Source organism: Anopheles gambiae, chromosome 2, assembly GCF_943734735.2.
Source record: "Anopheles gambiae chromosome 2, idAnoGambNW_F1_1, whole genome shotgun sequence".
Classification (NCBI taxonomy): domain Eukaryota; kingdom Metazoa; phylum Arthropoda; class Insecta; order Diptera; family Culicidae; genus Anopheles; species Anopheles gambiae.
Window position 1 is genome coordinate 45,021,904 of NC_064601.1, and position 17,111 is coordinate 45,039,014.

Sequence of the window (17,111 nt, forward strand, 5' to 3'; positions counted from 1 at the left end):
TGAACATTCCAAGAATTTTCTTTCGATTGCTATTATGAAATTGTACATACGAATGCAAGTCTTCACGTATGTCGTTTTGTTATAACGAGGAAAGTGTGAAAAGGGGGAAAATTTGTTTTAAATAATCAATGTTATGGGAGGTATTTTAACTTTTTCTTGTCAAAGTTTCGCTTTTTAATAGGGCATCTGATGATTTTGACTATATTGATCAATACTTTATTACCATCTATATAACCTATGACTATTATACCAACATCGCTGCTTACAACAAACTACGAACGAATAGTATGACTATATATTTTACAACAAATGTTCAACTCAAACAGCTTAACTGATGCTTATACAAACGTGAATTAAAATGCTCAAGAAGACGACCCTTCAATACTTATAAGCAAGTTTAAAATCGAACAAATCTATTACAACATTTGACTCACGACACATAAGCTGCTATTGGTTGCTTTGTCGATAAATTATCCTCGTATGCGCGAGGAAAATTTAATTTAAAAAAATGATTGTCATACAACGAGCGAAACGACTTCTATTCATAATTCATGATACACGAAACTCCATTTTCAATTTCACCTCGCAAAACGCTTCCAATCAGTGCGGACTTTTTTCATGTTTTTTTTAAACGTGCTAAGGTTCTATTTAACATTAATATTTACAATGAACAACGCAGAACTTTAATGTAAATCACAGCATCATTGTTTCCAATGATGTGGATGACATAGTTCGCAAACAAACTTAGGATATGGCTGCGTTTACCTGCACTAATGCCATTTAGTACAGGCAAACGCAACAAACTGAACAATAACGTTGACGTAGACGGACACCCTGAAATCAAAGCGCTAATTCGCTGGTGCAGATGAAACGAAGGATAATTCTTTGTTTGAATGCGGTTTGTGGTCCTGAAAAGGACCGATTTGAGAGAACGAAGCCAATCATTTCAGTGGCTTACTTCGAGCTGGTGTACTTTGTGACAGCCTTCGTTCCTTCGGAGACGGCGTGCTTGGCAAGCTCACCAGGCAGCAGCAGACGAACAGCGGTTTGGATTTCGCGGGACGTGATCGTCGAACGCTTGTTGTAGTGCGCCAAGCGGGATGCCTCAGCAGCAATGCGTTCGAAGATATCGTTGACGAAACTGTTCATGATGCTCATGGCCTTCGAAGAGATGCCGGTATCCGGGTGGACTTGCTTCAACACTTTGTAGATGTAAATAGCGTAGCTTTCCTTGCGGGTCTTGCGCTTCTTTTTCTTGTCGGACTTGGAAATATTTTTCTGGGCCTTGCCAGACTTCTTCGCAGCTTTTCCACTGGTTTTGGGTGCCATTTCGACGGAAAAATTCACTCAACACTGGGACACGATGTGTATGATTCAACGGGTGATTGCGTGCTATGTTGTTGTTAGTATGGTTTAGAGAGGCTTTGGCTCCTGCGGAGTTCTTTCGCCTCTTTGTGTATAAAATAGGACTATTAGATTGTTATAGTTGATGGAATAAATGTGATAGTTTTAGAAATTTTAGTAGATTTTCCTGTTTCTGTGGATGAGGTGAAAGTATTGAGTCTATGTTGGCGTCAAGATGGCAAGTATTACGAAGTTGTGTGTATCCGTGGCATTCTGTTAAGAGGTGGAATATTGTTATAGTGGTACCGCAGAATTGGCAGAGAGGAGGACTGGATCGTTCGATGAGATGGCTGTGGGTCAGTCTAGTGTGGCCTATTCTTACTCGAGTAAGGATCTTTTGGTCTCGATGTTTTATTACTGATGGCCATGGTGTAGTTGTTAATTTCACTAGCCGAAGGAAGTTGTTTTTGGTTTTAAACCATTCCTTTTCCCACGCCTCTCTTATTTTTCCATTTATATAGATAATTGCGTCTCTTTTAGGCAACGAAGTGTTGTAGGTTGATGTTTTTCTTCGGCCTTTGTTGGCGAGGCGGTCGGCGATCTCGTTGCCTTTGATACCAGTGTGACCAGGTATCCAACAGATGGTGAGTTGTTGATCCTGGTTTATGTGTGGGCTAGTGACCTGGTAGAGCTTTTGGATGTTTGGGTCCTTACATGTTCCATGCTCTAGTGCCGAGAGGACACTCGCACTGTCGGTAAAGATGACGTTTTCCAGGTCAGAGCGCAGGGTATCTTCAACTGCCTGGATTAATGCCAACGTTTCTGCCGTAAAGATGGAAGAGTGATCCGGCAGTTTGGACGCTACTTTATCAATGGGTGAGTAAATCCCGAATCCTGCTGCTGCTTCATCGACGGATCCATCGGTGTAGATGTGATTGTGCTTAATGTATTTGTTGTTGATGTATTCTATGAAATGTTTTTGTGCTATTGTACTATTGCAGCCTGCTTTAAGGATGTTTTTAAAATGCCAGTCTATGTTAGGGGGTTCATGGTACCACGGCCGAGTGCCAAGATGTAACAGTGTTGTGATATCCGGGATATTGCAGTTTGTTATAGCGAAAAGTTCGGAGTTGGCTCTATTGAGGAATGATGGTGCTTGGATATTCTTTTCTTTAATTCTTGTTGCTGTTGCGGCTAATTTAGTTATTATTATATGGCTAAGTGGAAGAAGTCCGCTCTCACTTAGCATAGAGACGATGGGGCTGGTTCGGAAGGCGCCTATGGCATATCTTAGAACGGCATGGTAGATGGGGCTTATTGCTTTTTCAAACTGTTCCTTTTTAATCGATACTATTGCTATACCGTACAGTAGTTTTGGAAGTAACCAGTGATTAATAATGAAGATAAGTGTATCTTTTGAAGCTTTGTGGGTTCCTGTGCTGAGCATTTTGAAAAGGTTGATATTCTTGGTAGCTGTAGTTTTTAACTGTTTAATGTGGGCTTGGAATGTGAGTTTTTGGTCTATTGTGATCCCGAGTATCTTTACTTTTTTGCAGTCTGGAATTTGTGATTGATTAAGGCAAAGCGGTACAGTTGGGTGCGGTTTGGTGCAGATGTGTAGTATATTGCTTTTTTCAGCAGCGATGTCATAACCAATACGTTTTGACCATTCCCATAAGATGTTCAGTCCCTGTTGCAGATTGTATCGCGCTACTCCATTATCTGCATTGCTCGAGATCAGAACGATATCATCAGCGTACACCAGTGGAGTGATGGATGGTGGTAGTGAGCGGAGAAGACTTTCGATGCTAATCAGAAATAATGTTGGAGAAAGGATGGCTCCTTGAGGAACTCCGTTTTCGAGTGTTTTAGTGCTGGATTTGTTCGTTCCAATCAGAACCTCGAAGGTACGGTGTCGTTCCACCAGTGAACACTTCGTTTGCCTGGTTTGCCTTTTGATTTTGGGATTGATTTCGCTGCTGCATCGTTTATGATCTTGATGATGTTTTCTTCTCTTGCTGTTTGCTTTCTAGAAAAATTCCGAGCTCTCCGATCGCTTATAACGGGCTGTGAGAGAGAATACGTATCGTGCAGCTCGAAAAATTCCAAACGAGTATCGGGCAGCACGAATAAGCTGCTATATAAGCATCGGTCGGGTCAAAATTGTTCTATTATAAAAAGACCCCTATTATAAAAAGACCCTGTATTATAAAAAGATCAGCGGTTCACCCGGACGGACGTGTTTTTGTTCAATTCCAGTGTCTACGCCAACGATCTCGGGAGAGAACGTTGGTAAGTAGTGAATATACCGTTACTTTTTGTGTGTGATCTCGGGAGAGATAAACCACAGTGCCAGCTGCGCGCGTTGATATTGTTTCCGTGAGAGTGATACATACACACGCACACACGACACAGTTTGGAACGTGTGACAAGCACAGCGCATTGGCGCCAAAAACGTCGCTCGCAGCGTAAGCAGTGAAGCCGGTGTTTTCGTGCCATTTTACCCCGCTACTCGGGAGAGTAACGAGAAAAATTATCTTATTTATCTTGAAATTAAAACTCTTTTATTTTACTATTCCGAAATTGTAAATATTAGTCTTAAGATTAATTGAACTTTTGCTTTTAAGGAAAATTTATTTACTTTATTTCATATATTTCTTTATAACCTTATATACACTATATACATTGCATTGAACTAAATAAAACTAACCAACCCGGCAAAATGCCGGGACCCTCGCATCCTGTACGGGATGCACTTCCGCCCGAGCCTCCCCAGAGAGCTCGATCACTACCACCATGGATGGATCGTAATAACGAGTTTGGGGACATGAAGTTCCTCGTTCTCGAGCCGTTGAAAGGCTTTAAGCTCCCGCAAAACCCATGGATAATTTCAAAGAGCATTACCAACGTGGTTGGAGAGCTTACCGAAAGCAGCCACTCGATGGAATTCGGGCAGAAATATCTGATCAAAACCCGAAACGTTGCGCAGTACACAAAAATGCAAAGCATCACGCAACTCATCGATGGTACAAAAGTATCCATCACCCCACACGCTACGCTGAACACAGTCCAGTGCGTAATATTCGCCCCGGAGCTGAAAGGACTAAAGGACGAAGAAATTTTGCTCAACATGGAAAGTCAAAACGTCAAGCAAGTCCGACGATTCACCCGAAAGGTGAATGACGAAATACAACCATCGAACTCTTTCCTGATACGCGTAGAAGCTGGAAAAATACCGGAATCCCTTCGCATAGGGCTGTTGCAGGTGCGAACGAAACCATACTACCCAAAACCAATGCTGTGCTACAAATGCGCCAGCTATGGGCACACAAAAGTACGCTGCTCAAAGGGACAGGTGTGTGGAAACTGCGGAACCGCAGCACACGGTGAATGTTCGACCCATCCCGCTTGCGTGAACTGCAAAGGCGAACACAGCGCATTTTCTCGCGAATGCCCTGCGTTCCAATTTGAAGAACAAGTCATCAAAATAAAAGTCGACCACAACTGCACCTACAAGGAAGCTCGGCAAATGGCCCTCCAACAACATCAGCGAACAAGTGCTGTACAGCAGCGAATCACATTTGCGCAACAAACTACCACGGTGGATGATAAAGACATGAAAATCAAGCGGCTCGAAGAAGAACAAAATGAACTGAAGAAAACGATCGTAGATCAGATGAAAAAGATGGATACCCAGAGCAAGCTCATCGAAGCTCTTCTGAAGAAACTGAAAGAACCAAATGGAAATTCTTGGAATGGAAATGGAAATGGAAAAGAAAAATAAGAATAACCCAACGAACGAAGCCACTACACAAATCGAAGAAAACCAAAGCTCGACCCAATCCAACAATGTCTGCGAGAGCAACAACAATGCTGAAGCAACGGAAAGCCTCGAAACCGACAACGAAACAAATGACCAGGAATCAATGTCTACATCCGACACAGAATCAGAAAATTCGGCCACATCAGTCATCTCAGCACAATCCCGCAAACGAAACCACAACCTGGAAAACGTCTCATCGGAAGAAGAAGAACTAAGAAATGCAGTAAAAAACATGGCATCCAACGAAATCACAGTCATCTCGCCCATCGCTTCTCCCACTCTTCCCTCCGAACAACGATCGCCAACTGCCAAACCATCGAAGAAAAAACATCGCCACTGAATTTATTCTCCTTTCCTCTTACCACAATAGTCTACTAACCTAAATCATTATCATGCTCTCCACAACCAATAATACTAATGACATAAACAAACCATTTCTATTAAACTGGAACATAAGAGGAATGAACACTAACCTCTACGAACTTCAACTTCTAATTAACGAATACAAACCTGCCGTCATAACACTTCAAGAAGTTTGCGATCCACCAAATACCAACCACTCTCCACTTAATCACTACAATTGGTCCTACAAGCTCTCTCCAACTAACCTACATCACAGTGTTGCAATAGGTGTACATAAATCTATTCCCTTCAAATTAATAAAAACTAACACCAATCTTTCCGCAATAGCAGTAAATATTAAGTCTCCCATAGACATGACCATCGTTTCACTCTACCTACCCCCTAGACCTAACTTCAACGAATCCGAGCTTAACTCATTTCTTAACCTTTTTTCACATCCCTTGCTAATAGCAGGAGACCTTAATGCAGAAGATAAGAATCTTAGAATCTCCCAAACTAACAGAAAATTTAATAAACTAAATAACATTTTTACTAACCATAATCTTTCTTTCATTTCCAACCCCAACCCTACCCGACTATGTATCTCTTCAGGTACAGAATCCTTCCTTGACTACATCATCTCATCCTCCTCCCTCCTCAACGAACTTAAACTTTACGTGTTGGCGGACACACATGGCAGTGATCACTATCCGATCATTGTCAAAAGCAAATCATCTCTTCCGGAAAATAAACAACGACCAAAATGGAAATACGAGAATGCCGATTGGACATCATACCAAATAAACATAATAAAACATCTACATTCAGATCCTCAGGCAAGAGAAGAAAACATCATCAAGATCATAAACGATGCAGCAGCTAAATCAATCCCAAAATCAAAGGGCAAACCAGGCAAACGAAGTGTTCACTGGTGGAACGACACTGTCGCAAAAGCCATAAAAAGGAGACGCAAGGCGCTCCGAAAACTACAAAATGCCAAGAAAAACCAAGACCACACCCATATCCCTACCCTCTCCGAGGAATTTCAAATTTCTCATCGCATTGCACGAGAAGAAATAAAGAAGGCAAAACAAGAATCATGGAACCGATTCAAAGACAACATAAGTCCCGAAATGTCTGGAAAAGACATGTGGAAAAATGTGAAATGCCTAACAGAACGCAAGCAAGATACCGCTCATATCATCATCAAAACCGATGACGACACAATAGTGCCAGTTGAATCAACACCAGAGGTACTTGCCACTCATTTTGCCACCATATCCGCCACAAATAGTTATTCGCCAGAATTTAAGACCATCAAAGCAAAAACTGAATCCATACAATTACAATTCAATAGCAGACCCAACATACATTACAATAGATCCTTTTCTATAGCCGAACTGAGTTGGGCTCTTGCCAAGTGCAAAGGCAACTCAGCAGGACCAGACGACATTGGCTATCCACTGTTGAAAAACCTTCCTTCTGAAGGAAAAAACCTGCTCTTAAAGCTTTACAACCACATATGGCAGAGTGGCAAAATTCCTCCTCACTGGAAGAAAAGTCTAACAATACCCATCTTAAAGCCCGATAAACCTAAACACAGCCCAAATAGCTACAGACCAATAAGCTTACTAAACTGCATCGGAAAAGTGTTGGAAAGAATGGTTAACCGGCGTCTTACCCAAGAACTGGAAGGCAGGAAACTCCTCAGCATTAATCAACACGCATTTAGATGCGGATTAGGCACGGAAACTTACTTTGTGCAACTCGAAGAACTGCTGGCCAAAGTAAAATCTGATAAACATCATGCCGACTGTGCTATCATCGACTTGGCTAAAGCTTTCGATCGGACATGGAAATACGCAATCATGCGCCAGCTAGCCAGATGGAATTTCGGAGGTAACATGATCACATTCCTCGATGATTTCCTCTCAGACCGTACCTTCGAGGTTCTGATTGGAACGAACAAATCTAGCACTAAAACACTCGAAAACGGAGTCCCTCAGGGAGCCATCCTTTCTCCAACATTATTTCTGATCAGCATCGAAAGTCTTCTCCGCTCACTTCCACCATCCATCACTCCACTGGTGTACGCTGATGATATCGTTCTGATCTCGAGCAATGCAGATAATGGAGTTGCGCGATACAATCTGCAACAGGGACTGAACATCTTATGGGAATGGTCAAAACATATTGGTTATGATATCGCTGCTGAAAAAAGCAATATCTTGCACATCTGCACCAAACCGCACCCAACCGCACCGCTTTGCCTCAATCAATCACAAATTCCAGACTGCAAAAAAGTAAGGATACTCGGGATCACAATAGACCAAAAACTCACATTCCAAGCCCACATTAAACAGTTAAAAACTACAGCTACCAAGAAAATCAACCTTTTCAAAATGCTCAGTACAGGAACCCACAAAGCATCAAAAGACACACTTATCTTCATTATTAATCACTGGTTACTTCCAAAACTACTGTACGGTATAGAAATAGTATCAATTAAAAAAGAACAGTTTGAAAAAGCAATAAGCCCCATCTACCATGCCGTTCTAAGATATGCCATAGGCGCCTTCCGAACCAGCCCCATCGTCTCTATGCTAAGTGAGAGCGGACTTCTTCCACTTAGCCATGTAATAACAACTAAATTAGCCGCAACAGCAACAAGAATTAAAGAAAAGAACATCCAAGCACCATCATTCCTCAATAGAGCCAACTCCGAACTTTTCGCTATAACAAACTGCAATATCCCGGATATCACAACACTGTTACATCTTGGCACTCGACCGTGGTACCATGAACCCCCTAACATAGACTGGCATTTTAAAAACATCCTTAAAGCAGGCTGCAATAGTACAATAGCACAAAAACATTTCATAGAACACATCAACAACAAATACATTAAGCACAATCACATTTACACCGATGGATCCGTCGATGAAGCAGCAGCAGGATTCGGGATTTACTCACCCATTGATAAAGTAGCGTCCAAACTGCCGGATCATTCTTCCATCTTTACGGCAGAAACGTTGGCATTAATCCAGGCAGTTGAAGATACCCTGCGCTCTGACCTGGAAAACGTCATCTTTACCGACAGTGCGAGTGTCCTCTCGGCACTAGAGCATGGAACATGTAAGGACCCAAACATCCAAAAGCTCTACCAGGTCACTAGCCCACACATAAACCAGGATCAACAACTCACCATCTGTTGGATACCTGGTCACACTGGTATCAAAGGCAACGAGATCGCCGACCGCCTCGCCAACAAAGGCCGAAGAAAAACATCAACCTACAACACCTCGTTGCCTAAAAGAGACGCAATTATCTATATAAATGGAAAAATAAGAGAGGCGTGGGAAAAGGAATGGTTTAAAACCAAAAACAACTTCCTTCGGCTAGTGAAATTAACAACTACACCATGGCCATCAGTAATAAAACATCGAGACCAAAAGATCCTTACTCGAGTAAGAATAGGCCACACTAGACTGACCCACAGCCATCTCATCGAACGATCCAGTCCTCCTCTCTGCCAATTCTGCGGTACCACTATAACAATATTCCACCTCTTAACAGAATGCCACGGATACACACAACTTCGCAATACTTGCCATCTTGACGCCAACATAGACTCAATACTTTCACCTCACCCACAAAAACAGGAAAATCTACTAAAATTTTTAAAACTATCACATTTATTCCATCAACTATAACAATCTAATAATCTGACTTTTCCCCACAAAGAGGCGAAAGAACTCCGCAGGAGCCAAAGCCTCTCTAAACCATACTAACAACAACATTCCGTAAAGACCCTTCTCAAGGAGAACATCGTGTTGTTGGTGATCCCTTACAAACGTACCCCAATCAAATCTAACCATGTCTGGCCGTGGAAAGGGAGGAAAGGTAAAGGGAAAGGCAAAGTCCCGATCCAACCGTGCCGGTCTTCAGTTCCCCGTTGGCCGTATTCATCGTCTCCTGCGCAAGGGTAACTATGCCGAGCGCGTCGGTGCCGGAGCACCCGTGTATCTGGCAGCCGTCATGGAATACTTGGCCGCTGAAGTGCTTGAGTTGGCCGGAAACGCTGCCCGTGACAACAAGAAGACGCGCATCATCCCGCGTCATCTGCAGCTGGCCATCCGCAACGACGAGGAGTTGAACAAGCTGCTGTCCGGAGTAACCATCGCTCAGGGTGGTGTGCTGCCCAACATTCAGGCCGTGCTGCTGCCCAAGAAGACCGAAAAGAAGGCTTAAACGGTGTGACAAAGCTTCCTTCATCTCAAACCCAAAACCGTCCTTTTCAGGGCGACAAATTACTTTGCCAAAGACATTTTATTCGATTTATGCTGTTATGGGAGAACCAGAAGGAAAAAAAAATCCAGATATATCAAGAACCGTGCTTGAAACTGTGTACAAAATGTAAATGAAAAAATGTGCCGTCCTTTGGCACAAAACGCATCCCTTAATATTTTCAATTCTGTAACCTCTCACTACGAATTCTACAAAATGCAACATATCATAAGCGATGCATAAGATTTTCCAGGTAGCTTGTTCAAGAGGGTTGGTTTTACCATATAAATGCAACCAGTGATACCTGCGTGTTGACCTTTTTCTGAAAACAGTAAAGGACACTTTTACCTGATTTATCGTTAACCACGGGAAAATGTTGAAAGGGTCGATTGTCGAAAAATGTTGTGCGTTTAGGTAGCCTTAGGTTCTCACAAAAGTCTGGCTTTCAATATATCGGGAAACGTTGACAATGGCTTTAAAAAAGTTAGACCAAAAATTAGGAAGGTTCAAATATACAACCATACTTATTAATGTTTCCCTTCACCCTTCATCTTAATCACCAGTTACCCAAATTTGTGAAGCATTTTAAAGTGTTTCGTTGTTTGAAACAATAAAATGATTTGCAATGTAGGAATGCCATAAAATACAAAGTATTGAAATGCCCTAACGCATATGCAACTCCACATTCAATAACGCCGTCTAGTGGTGATCAAAGTCCCTGCAACCAGTAGTAACGCCATCTAAATAATTGGTAAAAGTAAGGCTCTGTAATGGGATGGGATACGAAGCCCTCCGAGGGATAACATAGGCTCTCCCATCCAACTCCTATTCCGACACGTCCTCGTCGTGCAGAGTGGTAACATGTGCCTCCATATATCCTAGCTTGGGTACACGGGCTAGATCCAACCCCTTGGGCGGATGGTGGCATATGGCGAACCAGGAGGGGGGTGGGTATCCCGGGAAACTGGGTGCCTGAACGTCGGGGGGCAACCCGACGCAAAATAAAACGGCCACGTGGGCGCAGGGCCAGTCACCCAGTCTCACGTAACAACTGACTACAGAAAGCACCAGAAGGATACGAAACGGACTTAACGATACCGACCCAACGCAATGCCCCCGGACAACGATAAAAATGGGCTCATGGAACGTACGCACTCTTAGCAAAGCCGGAGCCTTGAAACAACTTGATGACGCCCTAGTCACACTGAGCATGGACCTCGTAGCTCTACAAGAGATTCGGTGGCTAGGGAACGGTGTGCACAATAGGCGTGGTAAGCAATGCTACGACATTTACTACAGCTGCCATGACCGCCACCACGTGCTCGGAACGGGTTTCGCCGTAGGTCCCCGGCTGAAATCCGTAATCATAGATTTCAAGGCTATAAACGATAGGCTATGCACCCTGCGCATGTGAGGCAAATTTTTTAATATAAGCCTCATAAACGTTCACGCCCCTACCGAAGATAAAGAGGAAGAGGAGAAGGACCTTTTTTACGGCCGCCTCGCTAGAACTATAGATGCGTGCCCCAGGCATGACCTCAAAATCATCCTGGGGGACTTCAACGCAAAAGTCGGTAGGGAGCCAATGTACCGCCAATACACTGGCTGTCACAGTCTGCATGAGCACAGTAACGATAATGGTAGTAGATTGGTCCAGTTCGCCGCAGCGAACAATCTGGTTGTAGGAAGTACCAAATTTGCGCGGAGGGACATCCACAAAATAACGTGGGCGCACCCGGATGGCGAATCCTTCAACCAGATCGACCACGTGTTAATAAGCCGCCGACGACAGTCGAGCCTGTTAAACGTCAGAACTTATCGAGGAGCCAATATCGATTCCGATCACTACTTGGTTGGCTTAGTGATACGTTGTAGAATCGCCCGCGCCAATGGGGGCGGAGAAAACACGCAGCCTCGGCTCAACACGGACTCTCTAAGGGACATTACTGTCCAACAGGAATTCAAAGCCGCTTTAGACGAGTCTCTACTACCAGAAAACAGATATGAAACTACGAGCGAGAGGTGGAACGCTCTAAAAACAAAAATAATAAACTGTGCAAGAAATATACTCCCACCACGTCGTGGCAACACCAAATCTGGCTGGTTCGACGATGAATGCAGACTAGTGACCGAACGTAAGAATACTGCATACCGAGCAATGCAGCAACGGCATAGAACGCGGGCATGCGTAGAGGAATATTCACGGCTCAGACGCGAAGAGAAACGAGTTCACCGCTCCAAGAAGCATGCTTTGCAAGAGCAAAACATGCGGGAACTCGAACAAACCAGAGAGGCGTACGGACCGACACGAAAGTTTTACCAAGCGATAGCAGGTCACCGAAACAACGTTGTACCTAAGGTTACCTGCTGTCGCAACAAGGATGGAGATCTGGTCAGTAACCAGCCAGAGGTCCTCTCGCGGTGGGCTCAGTACTTTGATGAATTACTCAACGACCAGTTAAACGAACAGCTAGAAGCGCCACTAGCAGATAGTGTCATGCTACTGCCACCTAGCATAGAAGAAACACGAAAGGCTATCCGTCGGCTGAAAAATAACAAGGCACCCGGAACCGACGGAATTGCAGCTGAACTGGTCAAGAATGGAGGTGCACGACTAGAAAACGAGATTCATCAAATTGTTACTGAGGTGTGGGATAGCGAATCGATGCCTTGTGATTGGAATCTCGGCATCATCTACCCCGTATACAAGAAGGGAGACAGGTTGGACTGCAACAACTACAGGGGTATTACGGTGTTGAATACTGCCTATAAAATATTCTCCCTGATCCTTCAGGATCGCCTTGTCCCGCACGTCGAAGAGATAGTCGGAAACTATCAAAGAGGATTCCGAAACGGAAAATCAACCACTGATCAGATCTTCACCATGCGGCAGATCTTGGAGAAGATGGCTGAATACAAAAACGACACATACCATCTCTTCATAGACTTCAAAGCCGCATACGATAGCATAGCCAGGGTAAAACTGTACGACGCTATGAGCTCATTTGGAATCCCGGCCAAACTGATAAGGCTAGTTAGAATGACTATGACCAACGTCACATGCCAGGTGAGGGTGGATGGAAAACTCTCAGGACCTTTTGCTACCACCAAGGGTCTGCGCCAGGGGGACGGGCTTGCTTGTCTCCTATTCAACTTGGCGCTAGAGAGGGCCATCCGCAACTTGAGGGTGGAGACTACGGGAACCATCTTCTATAAGTCAACCCAGATTCTGGCATACGCTGATGATATAGACATCATTGGTCTGCGGCTCTCCTATGTAGCAGAAGCCTACCAAGGGATTGAGCAGGCGGCAGAGAACCTCGGATTGCAGATAAACGAGGCAAAGACCAAACTGATGGTGGCAACATCAGCGGACCAACCAATAAATAATCCGAATCTACGTATTCGTGATGTACAGATAGGTGAACGCACTTTTGAAGTCGCCCCAGAATTCAACTATCTGGGGTCAAAGGTCAGCAACGACAACAGTATGGAAGTTGAGTTGCGCGCAAGGATGCTGGCTGCCAACCGGTCATTCTACAGCCTGAAAAATCAGTTCACCTCAAAGAACCTGTCGCGACGGACGAAGCTGGGACTATATAGTACCTATATAGTACCAGTACTCACATACGCCTCTGAGACATGGACACTGTCCAAATCTGACGAAACCCTCTTAGCCGCGTTCGAGAGGAAGATGCTCAGAAGGATACTTGGCCCCGTATGTGTGGAAGGACAATGGAGGAGCCGCTATAATGACGAGCTATACGAGATGTACGGCGACCTCACTGTCGTACAGCGTATTAAGCTCGCCAGACTCCGGTGGGCTGGCCATGTTGTACGCATGGAAACGGACGACCCAGCCCGTAAAGTCTTTTTAGGCCGTCCACAAGGACAGAGGAGGCGTGGTAGGCCCAAATTAAGGTGGCAAGATGGCGTGGAGGGGTCCGCCATTAAGGCCGGGATAACGGACTGGCAGACGAAGGCGCGAGACCGTGAGCGGTTTCGGACACTCCTGAGGCAGGCCAAGACCGCAAAGCGGTTGTAGCGCCGGATAAGTAAGTAGGTAAGTAAAAGTAAGGCTCAGTGATCTACGTTACATATGAGAAGCGTTACATGCCTTTTAAAATTCCCAAGCAGTATTTTTGGTAAAAGTAAGGCTCAGTCCTCTACGTTACGCTAGCGTTACGCGTAACGCCTGTTTACCACAAACCCAGGCACCATTTTTGAACGCCTGTTTTAACCGCCGTGGATGAGCAAATTAATAGATTATCATGTCTTAATATAGTTTTTTGGTAAAAGTAAGGCTCAGCCCTCTACGTTACATAGGAGAAGCGTTACATACCCTTTATAATTCCCAAGCAGCATTTTTATAGAGATTTTGTCCACGCGACCAACCAGTGTGCATTATTTGAATAAAAAATATTTTAAACTGCGATGAAAAACAAGTTAATTGCTTGTGCACCTCGTGCAGATTAGCTGCCGCAATATTTACAAAACAACGAGCTGTCAAGGACAGCTCGAATAATTCGTAAAAGAAACTCCAGATGGCGTTGTGAGTTAGATAAGGACGAACAGATATCCCCAAAATGAGACAACTGGCTGAGCTGTTAAATAGGGCCAATAAGGGAAAAGTTCGACACAGGTCGCTAAGCGAGGTTACTTAGGGTCAAGTAGATCAGCTGGTCTGAAACAAAGCGCCATTGAAGACGGCGCTTAGTTGCAAATTATTTAGGAAGAAAGACAGACCAATTTTTGAACTGATCGGCGGAACCCTGAATACCCGAGCGACAGTTACAAAAATTCTGTAGCAGCAACTAAAATAAACATAAAGCTACACCCGTAGCAACAAGATGAATCGATTTCTACGAGATTTCATTTTTAAATAACAAGTAAATAAGAGGTTTAATATTTTTCAATGCTGCACTATGATTTATGAAAAATAGTCTGAAAGAAGGAAGTTCATAAACATCACTAAAGCTTTCAATTTTAGTAACATTTCCTATGATTAGAAAGTATAAAATATTAAAAATGTTAATAAATTAATAATGTATATGAAATATAATTATTACCTATTCAATCTATGTTTCCGCCTATTGTGAATAAACTTTACTGTAGGTGCGAGGGCTCTTTTTTAAATTGAGGTTAATGAAGGTAGTAAATATTTGTATGTATTTCATTATCCTGCTTTATCAATGGGAAAATAAATAAATAATCATTTTTAAAAGTAACCATTTTATATGTATAATATTGTTATAATTATAATACGTGAAGTTGTTACAACTCTGATTGCTGTTAAAATTGATAGCTTAATAGTAATAATATAATTCATTTACACTCATAAATTATAATGAGTGTTATCTTCGCAATTGCTGTTTTTTTTAATGTTTGTTCAAAAATTGTTGCTTTTCTAATTATCATGTAAAAAAACGATATTAAGACATGATAATCTATTAATTTGCTCATCCACGGCGGTTAAAACAGGCGTTCAAAAATGCTGCTTGGGTTTGTGGTAAACAGGCGTTACGCGTATCGCTAGCGTAACGTAGAGGGCTGAGCCTTACTTTTACCTCAATTTGCTTATCCACGACGATAAAACCAGGCGTTCAAAAATGCTGCTTGGGTTTGCGCTAGACAGACGTTACTTGTCTCGCTAGCGTAACGTAGAGGGCTGAGCGTTACTTTTCCCAAATAATTCATTATGCGATCTATGAGGTCCCAGGGTGTTTGTCCTGGATAATAACTGGGAAACATTTTAATGATAACGGAAGCTGGGGAACAATTACCAAATGTACAAACCAAAATGTAAGCATCGCAAGCGGAGCATCGCTAAGTCAGTATACCAAATGAAGTCAGTATCCCAAGAAAATATATAGCATTCAGTTAACAGCATAGATTTTGGAGGTGGAGTTAATTTCTTCATGTTCATAGCACCCTGATAGCAAATCTTGCAGAAAGTATTTGGTGGGTATGAGTTAAATCGAATTAAACAGTTTTGAAGAGTTAAACAATCGGTTTGATCTGATACCGGTAGGAACATTTTCATATCATTTGCATAAAACAATTTTTCGCAATCTGGTATAACGTAAATAACATCATTTATGAAAATGATAAAAATAATAGGGCCTAGAATACTGCCTTGTGAAACCCCGGATGAAATATTCACTGTAATTTGTCTTACACTTAAATTACAGGAGAGCCAATGAACAAGCGTTCTATTTATTCCGTAGCTTGATAGTTTTGAAATTAGCGTTGAGTGATTTACGGAGTCAAAGGCAGCATTGGCACCGTTAGCTGTTATAATAAACTCACAAACCTCATGAAAACGGTGTAGCTTTTTTTCGCCCAATCCTTCTTTTGAATAATTATCACAAGTATCAATGAACGAAGCGCTTGTGTAAAATAAAATTAAATAAAATAAAATAATTTATTTCGACACTATAAAATAAAGTCATAAATTAATAAGTAAATAAAAATTCAATATTTTAACAAACACTTCAATCGTCGCTTTTATGTACGCTTCAAACGCATGCACATACGTTTAAAAGGCACATTTACAAAACGCCATTTCATGTAAATGCACTGAATATACAGCAGTGTGAGTGCTTGTTATGCAAGTAAAATGTTATACGCACACCATTCGAAGCCATCATAGACATTATTTCTCTCAAATAAAACATTTTAATGTTGCGAAAGACACAGCTCTTGAGTAATGTATTGTGGTCCTGAAAAGGACCGTTTGATTTGAGACTCCACATGGAAGTTTTATAGAGATAAATTTAACCTCCAAAACCGTACAGAGTGCGGCCCTGACGCTTCAGAGCATACACCACATCCATAGCGGTGACGGTCTTACGCTTGGCGTGTTCAGTGTAAGTGACCGCATCACGAATCACATTCTCCAGAAATACTTTCAGGACGCCACGGGTTTCCTCGTAGATGAGACCGGAGATTCGTTTCACTCCTCCGCGCCGAGCCAAACGGCGGATGGCGGGCTTGGTAATGCCCTGGATGTTATCCCGGAGCACTTTTCGGTGACGCTTGGCTCCTCCTTTACCCAGACCTTTTCCTCCCTTTCCTCTTCCAGTCATGATGAGCACAGGATTGTACGTTCACGATGTTCACACTTCAAATTGACGATCACGAATGAGCGTTTTCGAGCTCAACGTCCCTATTTCTACTTTTTCATCCACGCATTCCCTCTTGCTCTTAAGATGAGAGAAAACAAGGGTTGGCAAGCGCATAAAAAGAGCTCTTGTTCGAGCAGTTTCCTCATTTAACGTTCAACTTTTGTCAAATAAACAAGTTCGCTCCGTGC

General features: G+C 42.9%; 4 protein-coding genes across 6 annotated transcripts in view; 2 read left to right on the forward strand and 2 right to left on the reverse strand.

Moving 5' to 3' along the window:
- Window positions 1–193: 193 nt before the first annotated feature.
- LOC133392037 (histone H2B) lies at window positions 194–1,384 on the reverse strand. Its single transcript, XM_061649862.1, has one exon. It carries the CDS (start codon window positions 1,327–1,329, stop codon window positions 955–957), a length of 375 nt encoding a protein of 124 aa, XP_061505846.1. The 5' UTR covers window positions 1,330–1,384; the 3' UTR covers window positions 194–954.
- A 7,923-nt stretch (window positions 1,385–9,307) lies between these two features.
- LOC133392040 (histone H2A) lies at window positions 9,308–9,972 on the forward strand. Its single transcript, XM_061649865.1, has one exon. The coding sequence runs from the start codon at window positions 9,386–9,388 to the stop codon at window positions 9,758–9,760; it is 375 nt and encodes a 124-aa protein (XP_061505849.1). The 5' UTR covers window positions 9,308–9,385; the 3' UTR covers window positions 9,761–9,972.
- Window positions 9,973–13,783: 3,811 nt separating this feature from the next.
- LOC5667525 (uncharacterized) overlaps window positions 13,784–17,111 on the forward strand; it is a 386,862-nt gene continuing 383,534 nt past the window's right edge. Inside the window, exon 1 of one of the 3 annotated variants that reach the window (XM_061649829.1) lies at window positions 13,784–13,859. The gene's annotated coding sequence lies outside the window, so the exon portion shown is untranslated. The remainder of the gene's footprint in view (window positions 13,860–17,111) is intronic. The other 2 variants (XM_061649830.1, XM_061649831.1) reach the window with 2 other exon arrangements.
- LOC133391222 (histone H4) lies at window positions 16,504–17,104 on the reverse strand. Its single transcript, XM_061643180.1, has one exon. It carries the CDS (start codon window positions 16,882–16,884, stop codon window positions 16,573–16,575), a length of 312 nt encoding a protein of 103 aa, XP_061499164.1. The 5' UTR covers window positions 16,885–17,104; the 3' UTR covers window positions 16,504–16,572.